General features: G+C 47.5%; 1 protein-coding gene across 2 annotated transcripts in view; it reads right to left on the reverse strand.

Moving 5' to 3' along the window:
* Positions 1-386: 386 nt before the first annotated feature.
* The window catches only part of CPXM2 (carboxypeptidase X, M14 family member 2), a 146686-nt gene continuing 128069 nt past the window's right edge, over positions 387-19003 (reverse strand). For both annotated transcript variants that reach the window (XM_007964327.3, XM_007964326.3), the window contains 4 exons: positions 16682-16979; positions 12054-12193; positions 9478-9577; positions 387-1770 (listed from right to left, as the gene is read on the reverse strand). In XM_007964327.3, coding sequence (XP_007962518.3) covers positions 1517-1770; positions 9478-9577; positions 12054-12193; positions 16682-16979 — 792 coding nt within the window. In that variant the 3' untranslated portion in view covers positions 387-1516. The remainder of the gene's footprint in view (positions 1771-9477; positions 9578-12053; positions 12194-16681; positions 16980-19003) is intronic.

Consider the following 19003-nt stretch of genomic DNA (forward strand, 5'->3'; position numbering starts at 1 on the left):
CTGTACTGTGTATGTTTGCTTTTGTGCTACAATAGCAGAACTGAGTGGTGATGACAGAGACTGTGTGGCTTGCAAAGCCTAAGATATTTACTGACCCTTTTAAAGAAAAGTTAGCTGACCTTGAGTATAGATTGTGCAAAAGCTACATGAGAATCTTTTCTCTAAAGATGCTCACGGGTATCTCCAAGAGCCAATAGTGGGTCCCAAACATGTGTGTCTCCTAGGAAGGAGGCAGGGAACGTAGTGCTGTCAGCATCAGTGCTGAGCTTAGTCGGGATGCAGGATGGCCACCCCCAAGCAGGCACCTTGTCTAGGCTGACCAACCTCAGAAAGAGGTAGTGGGGTGGCTGCAAGCCTACCCAGAAAAGCCAAACACACCAGAAGGGTCTTACCATTTGCTTTCTTTATTATTTTTTTTTTCATTTTTCCCAGGTCAATGAGGCAGCAACATTAACAAAAACGGAGACACACTTTTTCCTTGCAAGATAATTCAATAATTCTTCCCAAACTGATGCTCCACAGATAATCCTAAGAGGTTTTCATTACATTTAGCCTAATTTGGAAGATCTGGCATTCCACATATCAAAAATAACTCCCAGACTGACATGAGGCCAGCCCATGAGCACGCAGTTCCACACAGGGCAATACCCCAAGCAGAGAGAGGGCTTCAGGCCACCCCCCTTCTGGCTCTTTCCAGTCCTAGCAGGTAAAAGAGGAGATCCGGGCTAAATTATCTGGCCCCTCAGGAAGGCTGGCACCTCTGGCTTTCCCTACTTGGGGAGACTCCAGGGCTACTGGATCAGCAGGGAGTTTGGGGGTTCTTTATGGACCCAGAATTTGTGCAAGAAGCTCCATGCTTACCGCCCAACAAAACTCCTGAGTGATCTCAGCCTCTGTCTCCTTTTCTGAACACACTTCTTTGTTGAAAAAGGAGACTAAATGGATTCAAGAGGCTCATTGGTGTGCACTTGGCAATGACACTATTGTCAACAGAACACAGAATTTATCTGTAGCAGCTTGCAATGTCCCAGGGCCAGAGAGGGTGGATTCTCGAAGGATGCCTGGGAGCATCTCAAATGGTAACATTGGGGACAGCCCAGCTGGGGAAATGCTGCAATTTTAGCTGTGCAAATTGCAAACGCATGTGGAATCTTTGCTGTCACGCAAACAGGGGAAATACCAGAATCCTTTTCCAGGCAGCCAGGAGGCTCTGAACGGACAGGCTCCCCTCTTTCTCTTTCTCTCTCTGATTCCCAGGTTGGCTTGCTGAGTTCTCTCACTCCCATCAGCTTTTCTTTGCTGCTCTGTCCAAGTTATTTGGATAAATGGGAACAAAGAAAAGAAAACAGCCTCAGCCTCCAGCCTTCCCTTTTGGGACCTGCCTCACAATGCACTCTCTCTTCCAGGCACTTCTTGAATTACAGAGGGAACAACAGTGAGCGAGTCCACTATGGAGCTACTACCAAGTTGGTTTAATTTGTGTGGGTCCCAGACGGGTCTCCAGGGCCCAGGAGGGTCACCCACGCTGTCGTCTCTTCCGCCCCCGCAGCTTCAGCCTCCTGGCTGGCAGGCTGACGGGCTGCTTCCCAAACTTCTCCATGATCTCTCGGATCCTGGCCATGTTGGTTTTGCTAAGTGTGAAGTCACACCGTGTGGCCCCCATGTCATAGCCAACCATGCAGTTCTTGGTGGATGCAGTGAAGCCTTCGGCCTTTGCTGTGACCACATACTCTCCAGGGTTCAGGAGGCGCCAGTAATCCCCATCGTTGGCTGTGGAAAGGAAAACCAGGGGAGACTCAGAGCAGCTCTTGCTAATGCAAATCCCGCCAGCCCTCCTCCAAGACCAGCTCCCTGGGCCAGAGAAAGACTCTCAGGCTGGCAACGTGGAATCCTAGCTCCTGCAGATGCAAATTCTTAATGCATTTTGGAAGCCAAGATGTTTTCCTCTCTGAAAGCTGCCTTAATGGTTTGAACAGGGAGGGGAGATATAGGCTTCCCACAGTGTCAGTACACAGGAGCAAAGCTGGAGAGCCGATCGCTAATGCTCCTTGCTCTGTGACAATATGAGCCACTCATTATGAACTTGAACTTCCAAACGGTATGCCCTCGCCACAAAATGCCATCTTGAAAAGCCATCAGTGCAGGGCCTCCTGGCTTCCTTAGCATGGCTGCAAGTACACAATAACCATTTTTTAAAGGCGTGGGCTCTTCACTTCTGGAAAGAGAAGGAAAGGACTAGCTGGGCTGAGGTCAGATGACCCAGGAGAGGCCCTGGCACCTGTACCCCGTTCCCTGGCTGGGGCCTGGAGAGACCTGGGAGTTGCAGGGGCATCTATACGTGGATGCTGCGGGGCAGGGGAGCCTTGAGACCACATGAGACCCAAGCTGGAGCTGAGGTGGTGCCCATGCCTCCCAGGTAACCACCGGCCAATTACCTCCCAGGTACCTAACGTGACCTGGGTCCATCCTCAGCTCTAGGCTGGATCCCTGTGGTAGGTGCAGTGGTTCACGCCTATAATCCCAGCACTTTGGGAGGCTGGGTGTGGTGGTGGGTGCCTGTAATCCCAGCTACTCTGGAGGATGAGACAGGAGAATCGCTTGAACCCAGGAGGCAGAGGTTGCAGTGAGTCGGGATCATGCCACTGCACTCCAGCCTGGGTGACAGAGTGAGACTCTGGCTCAAAAAAAAAAAAAAAAAAAAAAGAGGTTCTAGGCTGAGGTGACTTCTCCCAGAGAGCCTACAGCCTGGTGAGAACATTTAGATCCACAGCATATCAGAGACCATGAGACAGAAAAGGAGACACCAGAGGCCATCCCGGAGAACACTACCCACACACAGAAAGACGAGGCTGGCACTGGCTCACTGAACCCTCCAAGTGACTCTGTGATACAGGCTGCACACTTATTCCCTTTTCTACGTGAGTAATTTGATGCCCAGAGAAGTGTAGTATCCTGCTCCAGGTCACACAGCTAATAATCAGCAGTCTTTCACTCGTGACAATCTGAATGTCCTGCCCAATCTAAAGTTTTGGAGCCAGGTAGAGAAAAGGTTGGGTTTGATCAAGTACTTAGTAGTCCCTGGACAAGGTTTGCTTGTCTTAACAAGTCCTGAAGTCTTCTAATGGATGGAAGAAAACTATGTATGTGTTTGTAAATACACATCTCCCATATACACAGATCTATAACACTTTGAAGCATCATGTTGAAATCATGAACATTCTAATCCCAGTTCATCCGAGACACCCAGTGCAATACGCTGAGCTCACAGGAGCACAGGATGTGACGGGAAGTGAAACGTGGAGGCAGTCGTTTGCCACAAGTACATCATTAAGGAGCTGAAAGGAAAATGGGACTCATCTGACAGACCCAGGTACACGCTCAGGTGGGCGGCTCCTGGCATGTGTCCTGGGTCTTTTTTAGTGAAATGGCAAGTTCTTCAACTAAATAAAATTCCCCTTCATACCTTTTCAGGAGCACATCGACAGGCTGAGTTTTACCAGCAGGTGACTCGAGCCTCACAGCAAAGTTTGTCTCTGGAGATCTCCCTCAGGGTTCCCACAGTCCCTGACAAGCCCAAGCGAGCCACCTCCTCCACGTGCCCTGCCTGTCCTCTCCCCTCTCCCTGCTACCAGGCAGCGCATTCTTGAGAGTGGAAATGGCCTCTGCTTCCTGCCTCGGCTCTGTGTTAAAGCTGTAGGCACCTGTAGAGCCCGTGTTTTCCTCTTCCGTGCTCAACATGCATGCCGTTTATCCTCCTGGATTGAACACCGAACAGGTCAGAACATTGGTTCATCTGAATGGGCTGGAGAGAAGTGAGCGACCAGGAGAGCACGTGGCTTACTGGCTTGAGAAGCGGGGCATATCAGATCTCAACTACCAAAAGTGCTCAGAGGGGATTAGTTAAGGCCAAGAGCCTGCCCCCACCAACAACTGTTGTGGGGCGCTGGCCATTGGAGGCCCCTGGAAGCAGACCTCTCAGTGGGAGCACCTGACTCAATGGCACTTGGAGGTTAAACACCTCAGGGAGGGGGCAGCCCCGGTTCTCACCAAGGGAGGTCCTCAGTAAGCTGAGCAGTGAAAGAAACCCACAATTAATGGTTATCAGCATAACTGGCTCAACTTCATGTTTCTAATAAGAAGCCTTTGTGATTCCCCTTGTCCCCGAAAAAGCCAGAAGAAGCTCTCCCTGTCCCCTCCCCAGTCCACCCTCTGTGCTGTTGCTGGCCTTCTTATACACATCATGGTGCTTACTCCCTAAACCTGCCGTTATCGCAGGGCCACATGGCGATGAAATCCAAAGTCCTTGGGTGGCTGGAGCCTCTGGGGTCCCAGTTCCTGCCCTCCCCCCTTGTATCTCACACCCCTTTGTTCTGGCCATTCTGAGTGCCTTGCAGTGGTGTCTCAGGACACACACATCTCACACCTCTGGGTTTTGCATATACTGTTCCCACTGCTGTTCCCAACTCCTGTGCCAGGTCTACTTCCTTTCACCCTTTCTAAAGTCAGGCCTTGCAAGATTCCATTTAAATGCCTAGAGTTTGATTTTTTGTTTTGTTTTGTTTTGTTTTTTGAGACAGAGTCTCACTCCATCGCCCAGGCTGGAGTACAGTGGCGTGATCTCAGCTCACTGCAACCTCTGCCTCCCGGGTTCAAGCAATTCTCCTGCCTTAGCCTCCTGAGTAGCTGGGATTACAGGTGCGCACCACCATGCTTGGCTAATTTTTGTACTTTTTTTTTCTTTTTTCTTTCTTTTTTTTTTTTAGTAGAGACGGGGTTTCACCATATTGGCCAGGCTGGTCTCGAACTCCTGACCTGGTGATCCGCCCACCTTGGACTCCCAAAGTGCCGAGGATTACAGGCATGAGCCACCACGCCAGTCCTAGAGTTTGTTTTTAATAATGAAAGCTATTCTTACTAATTTTCAAGAAATTTGTTCTGTCCTTGTGGCCCTGTCAGGTAAGCCCTCTAATTTTTGAAGAGAAATAGACAAGCAGGTGGAGACAGTGTTCCTGTGAGCCTGAGAGTTCACCCCATTCAGATGAGGGCTCAGTGCTTAGAGCAAAACCCAACGCAGATCCTGTGGGCCCCTTCCACATCATTGCGTTCCACTGGTCCCAGCCAGCCTCTCTCCAGCCACACAAGGCTTCCTTTTGTTTCTTGATTCTTGACTCTGAGCCTTTGCAATTACTGTTCCCTCCAACTTGAATGCTATTCTTTGCTCTTCTAAAGTCCAGCCTGTGTATGTCCCCTTAGGGAGGGACCCTTCCTTGGCTTTCCCATCTATCTGTAAATATCACTTGATTTATTTTTTTTCATGGCACTGATCACAGTGCATAGTAAACTTTTAAATCTTCATTTTGGAGTTATCTCTAGGTTTCCTTCACTAGAATGTGTACTTTTAGAGGCCATACTTGTTTTACTGCAGTATTTCCAGTCTGGTGCACAGTAGGAGCTCAATAAGAAAGGTCAAAAGAATGAATACAATGATCAGGACTGTGTGTGGCTTCACACAGTCAGAATGAGGGGCATTGGCCCTGTCATCTGAAAGCTTCTACTGCGGAGACATGGATCTGCCTGATGCCCTCATTGGCCTGGCAGGGCACACTGTCCTCAGTTCTTGGCTATTTTCCCAATGTCTTCCTTGAGGCTCTCATTTTCTCTGCTTCTGTCTCTAGCCACTGGAAAAGTCTGGAATCACATTATGAAAAGTGGGAGATGCAGTGTTGGGCTGCTGTCCCCATGGGTGCTCAGGTCTGTGTTCAGGGTGAACCTTCTAGGGAGCTGCAGTGGAAGTCAACACATAATGGGCATCCCAGGCATTCACGCATGCCAAGCCTGTCCCACAGACTCTGGCCAAGCAATGGATGAAAGAAGTATGCAGACACAAGTATTTTGCCTGAGCATGTGGATAGGGGACTGCACGACTTAGCACCACTGACAAGAGTGCAGCCCCCATAAGCCAGGAATGTTTGTATTTATTTAGTACAGATTTAATGACAAAGGCTTGGAGCAAACACAATTTGTGGGTAATTAACATTGTCGACCCCCTGAGTAGAGAGCAGTCCTACACACAAATGATCAAAGGTTGGTTTCTGGAGACATAAGTAAACAAATTGATTTAGATAAATTCCTTTACATTCCCTTGTTATCTACTCTGCCCTTCTGAAGTTTTTGCAAAACCTCCTGACCTTCTAACAAGGTTTGTGTCTTTCCTTATAATTTCTCCCACCACCCTGACCAATCTCCCATACACGGGCAGAAGGGGCAACTCAGGTCTAAAGAATGTCAACACGAGCAGGTCAGGTCAGCACCCACCAAGTAAAGGACAGTCGTGTGGAACAGTGAGCCGGGTGTCTGTCCAACGCACTGATATGCATCTAACTCAAAGCATTCCTACCAGCTTCCCTCCCTGTGGAATTCCATTTAATACCTCTGTTTACTTTATGCAAAATCCATCCCAAAATAAAACTTGTCAGATCACATAAACCTCAGACAGAAATCAAGGCAAATTCAGAGCTTTTCTTGAGAACCGAAAGATTCTGAAACAGAATAAAGAGCCGTGTGTAAAGTATGGAGTTTATCTGTCATGATAATACACTGGGAAATTATTTATAGAGGGAAAAATCAAGGGAGGGAGTTGCATTTCCCATTAGCTCATCAAAACTGTCTCCTTGATTGCAGGGGCTTGAAACTCAGCACCCATTAGGCAAAGTATTCTATCTTGGCTTATGGGGACCCAGGGTCTTTTTATCTCCCACTCAGTTCAAAACTCTTATGTTTTCTCACATTGCATACAAAGCACTAAATAGTCAAGGAATGTTCTAGGCTCTTCTAGAATTGTCATTTCAAAGGAACTTCATTTGTAATGTTTAAAATACAAATCCTATGCAGAACCACATCACACAGCCTTTCATGCATAATGATCGCCAACACTCTGCGTGGTCTCTGGCACATTACAGCTATGCAATCTACATTTGCTGAATTAATTAAGGAATGGTGAATAAATATATGGAAAAAATGAACACCTATGAGGGGCTATGATGTACAAAATTCCATGGTATTTGGTGTGAAGCCTCATGGTTCATGGCTATAAGATCAGTGACAAACGGTATGAATGTTCAGAAAATATTATTAAGTGAAGAAATCAGTAACTAGGCGGGGAAAATGCAATTTATGGCATTATACAGCAATCTACAATTTTGTGGCATTTTAGACACAGTTCACCCATTTGCATATTTGGTCTTTTAGGCCAGGCCCACTGCTAGGGAGCCTGGCAATGAAAGGTATGTGGGCCAGGTCTGAAACCCAGCCTCACCTCATCCTAATGTCCCAAAGTCTGCTTCCTGGCAGGTGGAATGGGATCTTTTGTTGACACGACAGGATCATGGAAACAGTTTGCAGAGAAGGAGCCTCTCCTCCCTGATCAAGAAAAATAGCATGGAAATAAAGGAAGGAGCACCAGATTTGAAGTCTCTAGCGCTTGGCTCAAATCATAGCTCTGCCTCTCACTGGGTAATCCTGGAACATCATGGACTGTTCATCCGCCCATTCATCAACAAGTATTTACTGAGCATCCACTGCTCAGAAGTGGCCAGGCAGGGGGCTCATAATACACTGAGGAACAAACCAACCAAACAGTCAAGGGCTCCTGACCTCGTGGGGGTGAAGAGGCAGAAACAAATAACGAGCAGAGTACACACGAGCCTATTACGTGATGTGTTAGAAGGGAGACGTGCCACGGGGAAGGGACAAAGTCGGGGCAGGTAAGAGGGACCAACAGGGCAGCAGGGAGGTGTGCCATGCTCACAGGGGTCAGGGTTGGCTGCAGTGAGATGGTGCCATCTGAGCAAAGACCTGAAAGGCAGGAGGCAGGAACCCAGGGACCCCTCCAGGGAAGAAGGTTCAGGTGGACAGAGGCGCCACAGTGATGACCCCCTGTGTGGCTGTCAGTCCATGAGGAGCAGTGGGAAGTCAGATCATGGCCCTGTTTGCCTAGGACAGGGCTGGGGAGTGGGACACAGCATTGTCAGTTGTAAGTGGGGCATCCCAGGTCATGACAACCCTGTGGCACAAAAGAAAAACCTGGACTTGTTAAGCACCTTTGTTTTCATATCACTTTCTAACCAGCAAAGAACAGGGCAGAGTCCTCTGGGACCCTGAGGGGCACCTGTAGGGCATCTTCCAGCCCACCTGGGGGTCAGAGACCTGAAGCCAAACTCTTCTAACCCCTTAACCATCAGTGGGTCACTGCCCTCCCTGAGCTGCTGTTTTTCACCTGAATGAGTGGGAAAGAATGGCCTGTCTCCCTCAGAGGGATAAAGTGAAAACAACTGAGAGAAAGCATGTGTGAGCGTTCTTTGAGAACAGATCGTGTGGGGAACAGCTCCTTATTCCTGCTGTTGCTGAGTGATCCAGGGGCAGCCTTCTGCTGTCCTGACGTGGTGTGGCCACTTCATAAGTGCATTTTAAAATGGGAGATTGTTTTGGTGTTTTAGGAACTGGAAACTGAATTTGGTTTATAAAACCCTGGGTCTTACAATTTCTTTTCTTCCATAGCAAAGAGAGTTGGAATAAGATGTGAGCACTGCCTTTTAGAGATCATTCTCTGACCCTCAGATTATCCAAGTTCCTAGAATTTTCTACCCTGCATTCAAAAGGGAATCACGCGTGCTAACCCTGACTAGTTAACACCATCAGACACTCATCCCTTCCAGTGAGTGGGAGCTGGGTCTCCCTGATATATCTCATCTAATGACAGCATCAAGAAAGATACAATTTATGTGAGGAACGATGCAGTCAAATGACAGAGTTAATACAAGAAAGCTATTAACAGAGTGGCATATAGGAGATGCCCACGTTTATTATTACTGTTATTCTTATCCTACCCTTCACATTACAGACACCTGAGTCTTCCTAAGACATCACGCTCAGTGATTTCCTGTGCTTTAATGGAAAAGTTGCATCCTCTCTGGAGGGGCATGTAAGGCCAGTCCCAACCCACCCCTCCAGCTGTCATCTTGCTGCTGGTCCCTTCAAACTCTCCACTCCTCCACAAGTCGCCCAGTTTATGGCTTCTCCCTCTCCGGAGCAGCCTGGCTCCCTCCCTCCCTGGCCCCTCTGGGCTTAAGGACACAGGCCACATTCCACCTGGTCTGAGAGCTAAGATGCCTGCAGATGCAACAACTCCATAGAGACAGAGCTGCTTCCTCAACTCCTTAGAAACTTCCACTGCACCTGGAGGTCAGCTGGCTGCTGCATGACCATCCTGTGCAAGGGACAGAGAGCAACCAGGAAGCACAGGTTGAAAACCTCCCTTTCAAGGGTCTCTTGAAAAGTGGGAAATTTAGAGGAAGGAGACTGTAATTCGGCTCTGAGTAAGACGTTTCCAGAAGTCATTTCATGATTGTAACCCAAGTAAAACACCTAAAAAAATGGATATTTCTTACCAAGAGACAGTTGGTACACATTTGCAGTTACCTGTTCGGATGTCATGGTTAACGCCTTCTACGGAGATAATGGCATTTGGGATTCCTTTTCCATGTGAATCTCTCACCAAGCCTTTAATGCCACGATGAACCTGCTCAGCGAACATGAGACACAGGGTGAGGCCACCGACCAGCTCTGGACACAACCGGCACAATGGAGGGGGCTGTCAACCTGCCATCGGCCGGTTCCCACCAAGAACTCACAGAGCACCACGTCTTGCTCAGGGGCATGGAACCAAAAAGCAGGTTCATTGCTCACTGCATTGTCGGGTTCAATTAACAAGGGTGAGGTCTTGGTGTAAGAAAGGTGAACTTATTTCTGAAGCTAGCATTAGGGAACCATCCTGCTTTAAAATGTGCCACTTCTCCTTTGGAGCAAAAAGCTGATACTTTTATGAGGGGAGGGAGCTAGTGAGCAAGGGCAGGTGTCGTATCTAGACCCTGCTAGCCTGGTGTCTTATCTACCAGACAGTTGAGTTGGCACCTTCCTGGGCAGAAATAAGTTGTAAAAGTGGCCAGCGGGCATGCTTTCAGCATGCCCTCCAAGGCCAGCCCCTGGAGGTGGGCGTTCTGCCTTGGAGCACAGATAAGCTTGCCCTGCAGGGAATGTCTGCTGAGGGGGAAGTGACAGGTTATTTTGCATTTCAAAAAAGGCTAAGTGGGAAGCAGGGGAAAGGAGAAAGGAGAAAGGAGAAAAGAAGAGAAAAACACCAATTAAATTATCTCTTAGAAAAACAGGAGTCCTCGGGTTATAGGCTTGCCTGGCTCCGTATGGATTTGGAATGTAAACTTCTGCATTTCTTTTGGGTTCTTGCACCAGAAAGTCTTCCATCAAAATGCCCAGAGGCTTAAAAAATATTAGGATCCAAGACGGTTCACAGAAACACATTTACTACAAACTGAAATTTAATTTTTATAGGCATATTTATTTTGACTTTTTGGGACTTGCTGACTTAAAAGTCAGAGGGAAAACAAACAATTCAAGGAAACCTTCCTACAGATGACAACTCTAGGCATAGACCTTTCCAAAGACTTAATTGTGTCATGCGATGCACTTGAACCTTATGCCTCAGTTTCCCCACTTGTAGAACGATGTGCCAATCCAAGGTGACATTCCATCATTACCAATGACTTTATGCATATTACGAGGACTAGGCATTTTATCCACAGGAGGCCTTTTGGTTAAATGGCATCATTACTTAAGACTGATTAGGTTGTTACAGTCAAGTCCTTCTCTTTACAGGGATGCAAAGGAAAAAGAGCCTTCTCTTACAAAATTCCAGGCTGGGAACAGGAATTCCTTGGGTGAGAGGTTCCCCTTAGAAGGAAAAATGGACTCACACCCTTCTGTGCCAGGGAAACTCACTGGAGGCTGAGTCTCCCAAGACCATCATGGGACAGAGTCAGATGCTAAATCCTGGTGCCAACCTCTGCCCCCTGTGCAGAAGTGCAGCCAAAAGTGCCAGCCAAAGCCATTGGCTGAATGTGCCTTCTGACTGCTGAGCACAACCCATGGAAGGGGAACCTTGTGTCCAGCCTCAGGGTCTCACTTCCAAATGGACGGAGGTTAAGGTGGAGTCCGAATTAACACTTAGAAAAAGCGGGAGCCCTGAGGCTTGACACTTGTTTCTGTTTAATCCATTGCTTTCCAGTTAGTCCGTTCCTTAGTGGGGCCTGGATACTGTTTGGTTAGTTGCAGAACTAGAACTGGTGAATTCACTAATGCTGCAAGATGGATGTGTCCTTGACAGCCTACGGCAGGGAGGTGTCCAAGGTTCTCAGTGGAGGCAGCAGCAGCCCCTCCCCAGCTGGGTAGCAGAGCCCAGCGGTACTTGTTAAAGCTGCTCCCAGGTCATTCACCCCTGCCACCTGCAACAGTGACTCTGAAGGCCTGGGAGGGTGTCAGGGACTCAATTGTGTCCCCACCCCACCCCAGCCCCCAAATTCATATGTTGAAGCCCCAACCCCAGTATCTCAGAATGTGACTATTTAGAGATGGAGCCTTCAAAGAGGTAATTAAGTGAAAATGAGGCTGTTAAGGTGGCGTCCTCCTAAGAAGAGGAAATTTGGACTCATACACAGAGGCACATGCACAGAAGGATAACCACCATGTGAAGAGGTGGCAAGATGGCAGCCGAGGAGACAAGGCTCCAAGGACACCGACCCTGTGGGCAGCTTGGTCTCGGACTTCCGGCCTCCAGAGCTGCAAGTCTGCCTTGTAAGCCACCTGGTCTGTGGTGTTTTGTGATGGCAGCCAGAGCAGACTGAGACAAGGGGCCTGGGCATGTTGGCTCAAACACGTAGCACCTGTTCCCTGCAGAGCAGCATCAGAGAGCCCAGGAACCAGTCCCAATTGCTCCAGGCCAGTGGGGACAATGACTATTGGTTTAGAGCTCTCTTCCCTGGGGCCTGCTCAAGTGTCAACACAGAGTTGCTCCTCAAAGCACTAAGATGGCCCAGTATGACGGCCAAGGTCTGAAGCTCTAATTCCATCCCATACTTTCAGCCACCTGGCAGCCTCATCCCCCAGCTAGTCCCCCTCATCCCAGCCACATGCCCTCAATCTACCTGCTCCATGAACACGATCAGAGATTCCCGGTTATTCTCCCACTCTTCGGGCAGTTGACTCTCATGTGGGTATTTATCACAGCCGACATAGATGGACAGTTCGAAGCAGTTTGTATGAAGGTAGCTGAAATCGTTCAGACCTGCCAAGCCAATGGGACAACAGTGTAACTGAACAATACTCCAAATGGCACTGGGGAATGGGACACAGGGGGAAGCAGAAATGTTTAAGAACATTCAGAAGGCCTTGTTTAAACAGGGAGGTATCAAGTATCTACTACAGACAAAAATTTGCATTAGAGCAAATGTGTGTGAGTTAGAGAGTCTGGAGAGAAGATGCAGCCAGAATGGTGTGTGGTGAGGACAGACACATGGAAGTGTGGCTTTGACAAAAAAGCCAAAAGAACTGAAATAATGCTATTTAGATAAAATACTTTATTAAAGTAAAAAAGTTTAATGCTCCATTTTTGGAGTAAAGCTATCATTCATGAACACTACAGGTTTTAAGTGTTTGATGAAGTTTCTCTCTACAGTTATGCTGTCTCAGCTATAGCTCTATGACAGTCTTCTATTTTGATTCCAAAAATTGCAATCCTTACCACTATTTGCCGAGTGCCTCCTATAAGCCAGGATTTGTCCTAAGCACTCTGCAGCCATTAGGTGACTTAATTTTCATCCCAAACCCAGAAGAGGTAGGCAACACAGCACAATTTTACAAATAGGAAAATTGAGGTTGAGAAGGGAAAGAATCGTACCCAGGACCACGTATGTGTCTGGAAAGGGTCAGCGTCAGGGTTTGGGCCCAGGTCTGCATGCCCTTGCCTACGGCTCCGAATACAGCATCACTGCTTGGGGACTTGTAGGCAAACCCACTCCCCCAGTACACCTGAAAGCAGACAAGCCTTCTGCCTCCTGGCATGACGACAGCAGGACAGGAAGCACCAGCCTGATGTGTAGTGGGTGTCGGGACTCATTTCCTAGGGCTGCTGTTACAATGTAAATTACCACCAAATGGTTGGCTTAAAGCAACAGAAATTTATTCTCTCACAGTCTCAGAGGCCAGAAGTCTGAAACCAAGGTGTCTGTGGTCCCTCCAAAGCCTCTGGGAGGGTGAGCCTCCTCTAGGGGAGGAGCCTCCCTTGCCTCTTGCAGCTTCTGGGGGCCCCTGGCATTCTTTGTCTGGAGGCCACATCACTAAGCTCTCTGCCTCTGTCTTCATATGGGCTTCTCCTCTTCTTCTGTCTTGCTTCCAGGTAACAAAGGGTGACCCCATCTGGAGACCCGGAATATAATGATACCTGCCAAGACTCGTTTTCCAAATAAGCTAACATTCCCAGGTGTGGGGTTTTAGAAAGCAGACATTATCTTCTGGGGAGGCCACCACTCCACCCACTATACTAGCCAACATTTGTGAAATAAATAGATGAGTGTTTGATGGCTTGAAGTATCAGTGGCTTCCTTCCCACCATTTTTGTTTTGAACAGGATGATGATTAGCAAGCTGTGCTCTGTACGACTCACCCAGTAGAAGGTCCCTCTGACCACTCTCCCTGGGCTCTAGGGCCAGGGTCACAGAAAGCAGGAGTACTGTGTGCCTTGGACAAATTTTCTTCATTCTCACTCAGTGCACCAGAAGGAACCCTCTCCTGCAATACTCAGTATCAAAACCGTGGCTTTGGGGTGTCAAGAGCAACTGTATCAATCTGCTGCCTGGTCACTGAAGTCAGAGGCAAAATGGCGTTAAGTATACAGCCACTCTACCCAATGCCAGATTCGAACCATTCACATGTCATCAGCAACGGGCCTCTGATTAAGCCTGTGATGAAACACTGAGGGTGTTTGCAGTGAGAGCAGTGGAATAAAAAGGGTGGGACAGAGCCAAGTCAATGGAAAATCCTTCACATGGGCCCCCGTCTCATTGAAGGAGACTGGTCAAAATTCCTTCGGTCAAACCCGCAGTGTGGAATTATAGACAGTGCAAGAAGGCCAGGGGACAACAGGCCACCAGTGAGCACAGGTTTCAGCTTTCCGGGAGGGCTGAACACCTGTCTGCAGAGAAAACGATTGTTACTTCCACCCTTTTAGTCCTCATTAGCACCAAAATAAATGCGATATTTAAATGTTCTGGAGTGAGCCTGCCATTTTGCAATATGTGTCTTCAGAGCACAGGAAGTTTCAGAAGAATTGGCAAAATGAGAAACCAGAGGGAAGTGGAGAAGCCTGGGCCTTGCTGTCCTGCTGCCGCCCGCCAGCCTTCCAGAGTGTATCACCTTGCTGAGAACACATGGCCAGAGACGGGCTTCGAAAGCAAAATGCTACTTCCCGTCTGAAGTGTGTGAACAAGGGGCCATGATGTGCCCCAGATAGTTCCTCACAAGCCTTCAGTCCTAGCTGGGGTGGTGAGATACTCCTTTGTGTTCTCTCCCTAACTGGCATCCTTCTCTTGTCACCAGCTTCAGCAGGGAAGGCACAGCCACATTCCTTACAGCTCTGTGCATCTGATGCGACCACAATACCTTCCTTCGCTGTGGAGGAGAAGGTGCGGGGTTGCAGAAACAGAGGGGCTCAAAGGAGTCTGGCGTGAAAGCACACATACTCCAAACAATGTACATTTCAAAGTGTATTGACCCTTGCTCTCGACTGGGCCACTCCCCATTAACTAGTGCCTGGCAGGGCACAGCTAATGAGTGAGAAAAAAAATGGAACAAAAAGGTGGAGAGGAGAGGGAGGGGGAGGAAAGGAAATTACAAGTCACATTTCATTAATCTACAAAGCAATGAATCTGCAGACTTCATCACACTGTCAGGAAGATGAATGATTTAAAAGGCTCAAGCTACCACACGGCTCTGCTGCAAAGTCCCAGAAATAATGGAAAATATAATTGATAGAAAAAAAATCAAACACTACCTATATGATTGTGTGGCAGCCAACTTCGCAAAATGTTACGAGTGACCAACACTGGGGAATCCGGGTGTGGCCATGCCCAATTTAGTCACAGCAGCCATAAAAAATAAACAGGTATTTTACTTAAAGCTTTTTGTAGGTGGGTTTTTAGGGCTAAAAACTTGAAAAGCAAGAATGCGTTTTGCCATTAGGAATTTTTCTTGATAGATAGAGATTTGCATTTTTTTTTTTATTTCATACAAGGTAAAACCATGATGGATTTAGATAAAATGCCTCCACTTGGTCTGTAAAAGGCAAAAACGTCAAGCTTTCTGCACATATTTTAAAATGCCCAGGGAAACAAGTATTTCTACTTTGTTTTTCTTTTCCCAAAGGTGGGAACATACTTGAAAAGTAGGTAAAGGCTGAGTTTCTAACAAAGTCAAACAATATTAACGCTTATCAGTACAGTGAAACCGACAATAAGGATGTGCTCATATGAGGTTTCACAGCAGCGTGTTACTGCAGAGGGGAGTCCGCAGGGGACTGGAACTTATCGCGACTGTTTCTGTGAGCCACACGTCAAGCACATCCACATGTTCCACCTGCATAATCCTCACAGCTTCCTGGAGGGAGCTGGTATTACTACCACCATCCTCCTCCCCCTCTTCATCATGACCATTTTTACCAATGAAAAAGTGCAAGGGTTCAGAGAGGTTAAGTAACTGGCCCTGCATCACACAGCAACTAAGTAACAGAGTGGGATTTGAACCCCCAGTCTGACGTGAAAATATTTTGCAAATTCATCAATGGCTTGGGCAACCCTCACAAAGCGAAGGAAGGAAGCAAGAAGCGTTATGGCCGGGGTCCTGCAGTCCATGCAGAGGGACTTCGGAAATGGGACATCCTCATCCCTCCTGGTTTAGGGAACAGCCCTGAGACAGGAAACCAAGTGCTTGTCCTGACGTGTGGACCGCGGGGCCCTCTGGCTGCTGTGGGGGAATTTCTGAAGTCTCTCCTGGAAGCCTCTACAGTGCTGAGTGGATGCCAGGAGCAATACTTTGTATTCCCCATGCAGCACACAGTCAGTGTTGACCACAGGCTGTGGGTATGAGTGTGACGGGCCGGTCCGCTGGCCACTGGAGGACAGCAGGTATGAATGGAACCGTCCTCACCACAGGTTCAGTCTGCAGCTCACAGTCCCTTCACAGCTGAGCTTGGGATGGATGCCTGGCCCCCTCTGTGGGTTTACAGCTCAGGACATCACCCAAGAACAGAAGAGCTCGTACAGATAAGAAAAGAAAAACTCAGGCTCCGGCGCCAGCACCAGCATGCTCTCCACCCCTTCACTAGGTTGGGTTTTTTTTTGTCTTTGTTTTTGTTTTGTCCACTATTACCATTAACTCCAATTTTATCCATCTCTGACCCTGTCAAATCTGAATAGCTTGGAGGCTAAGCACAGGCCACGGAGTCAGAGACCCCAGCCCTGTGCCTTTCTTACTCGAGCAGATCCCTTTGGGTCTCCAGCCCCTGTTACCTCCTTTGTACACTGGAGAGGGAGACTGGGGCCAGGATGGAAGGAGAGCCTGAGTGCTGTGCTTAGGAAAGTGCTGGCAGGTCCTAAGTGCTCCACCATGGCAGCCACCACTTAGTGACAACGGGACAGTAGTGATACCGAGAGGGCCAGGAGGAGACCCCTGCAGCGTCCTCCTGTGCCTGCAGCCCACTCTCCCCAAGAGGGAGGCTTACTTCCAGCAACAGTGTGCCAGGAGGCCCCATTGACAGTGCCCTCCTCCTTCTGGAACTCCTCCGTGTGGCACACCCTCCTGCGGGCGTCCGTCATGAGGCGGTGCGTGGAGGCGTACGAGTAGGCCAGCCAGCGGAACACGTGGTCGTCGGGGGTGGGGGTGTGTTCCTGTGTCTTCCAGGGGGACCGCACCAGATCGTAGGGGTATGCCACCACCAGCTCGCCACCCTGCAGGTTGCCGCCCAGCACAAAAGGGATTTTTTCCATCCAGGCTATGACTGCTCTGGTCTCGGTGGCCACCTGTGAACATCCCAAATAGACAAGTAAAATGAGCAGGAAGCCGCTTTCTCTCCCCAGCTGTCAAACAGGGATGTAGTCAGAAAAGCAGTGCTTTTATGGAATAATCTTAGTAAAGTTTAGAATTTCAAAATCAATTCTGGGAAAATGTGAAAGAGACTTAGAAAGATTCATAAACCAATCAAATGAATGGGCTTTGTTTGGATCTTGATTTAAACAACCTTGGGGAGGGGGGAATAACGGGGAAATGTGAGCACTGACCAGATACTTGACAATATTAAGGAATACTTTATTTTGATATAGTAATGGTAACGCCTTATGGTTGTAAAAAGAGTGCCTTTATTTTTCAGAGATATCTACTGAAATCTTTACAAAGGAAAGGCTATGATGCCTGGGTTTAGTTTCAGTAACCTGGGGGAGGAGGAGAAAGTGAGTGAAGATGTGGATGAAACAGGAATCGGTAAGTGTCAGAGCTGAGATGGGTCCATGGCGATCCTGGGCAGCTTCCTCCCTAATTCCGTATGTTTGACATCGTTTAACAATAACATTTAAGAAAAAAAGAAAACCATGTTAAAAGCTAAAATTTGAAAGTTTGATATGGTCAAACATTGATCAGTGAAACAAGTATTTATCATAAATTGCTAATCTCTGTGAAGATAATCTCAGTAAGATCAAATTGACAATGACAACAGACATTGGAAATCATTTCACCATGATGTATAGAAAACTGAGTAAAGGATGAGATGGACTTGGGATTCATTAAGTTTTGTTGTTTTTCTTTAAACACCTCAGGGGCCCTGGATTGGACCAATGAGAGAGCTTAGTTCATTACACAGTATCACTGTTGGTCTGTGCTTGGTCCCCTTCATATTTTATTTATTTATTTATTTATTTATTTATTTATTTATTTGAGACAGAGTCTTGCTCTGTTGCCAGGCTGGAGTGCAGTGGTGCGATCTCGGCTCACTGCAACCTCTGCCTCCCGGGTTCAAGCGATTCCCCTGCCTCAGCCTCCTGACTAGCTGGGACTACAGGTGCACACTACCATGCCTGGCTAATATTTTGTATTTCAGTAGAGATGGGTTTCACCATGTTGGCTAGGATGGTCTCGATCTCCTGACCTCGTGATCCGCCCGCCTCAGCCTCCCAAAGTGCTGGGATTCCCTTCTGTTATTTATTTCAACATGGAAAACACCTGTGAACCCACCATCCAACCACAGACCTCACTAACAATTTCTGTTCTGTGTGCCTACGTCATCCTACGTATCCACCCTCCTGCCTCCCACTCAGAGGCACCTACTGCATCCTAAGTGATGTGATCCTCATTCGCTCTCTTTTGTTTTATCCCATATGTGTATACCTGAAAAATATACCATTTGGTTTTACTTGCTTTTGATCTAAAAAAAAAAAAAGAAGGCAGGAGTGGAGGGGCGCAACGATACTGCTGGTTGCCTTCTGCAATTTCTTTTTTCCTCCCACTCAATTTTGTGTTTCCCATATTCATCCTGTTGTTGAATAAAGCTATTTTCAGGCTTTTTTTCACTTCAATATGGAGATCCCATTTAATGCATTTATACCTATTCTTAGATGATGGGCATTGGTAATTTTCAATCTTTTGCTATGATGAAGAGTGTTGCTTTGAACTTTCTTTTACTGTCTTCTGGTACGTATGTGTTGGAATTTATCTTGCACATATCACCAGAAGTGAAATTGCAGAGGCATAGGATATAAAAATATTCTACTTTACAAGGTAATCAAATTATTTTCCAATATCATTACGCCAGTGTATACTCATCCACAATGTATACTCATCTACAATGTATACTCATCCACAAGGTACAAGAAATCTGTCCCGTATTCCCTCCCACACTGGGGGGATTTTTACTTTTGCCAAACAATGGACATATAATGTTCTCTCATCTGCATTTCCTTAGTACTAGTGAGGTAGAACATCTTGTCATTTTTATTAATTCTGTTTCCTCCTTTCTTACCTTTTGTCCATTTTTCTACTGAATTGTTCATATTTT

This window comes from Chlorocebus sabaeus, chromosome 9, assembly GCF_047675955.1.
Source record: "Chlorocebus sabaeus isolate Y175 chromosome 9, mChlSab1.0.hap1, whole genome shotgun sequence".
In the NCBI taxonomy this organism is placed as follows: domain Eukaryota; kingdom Metazoa; phylum Chordata; class Mammalia; order Primates; family Cercopithecidae; genus Chlorocebus; species Chlorocebus sabaeus.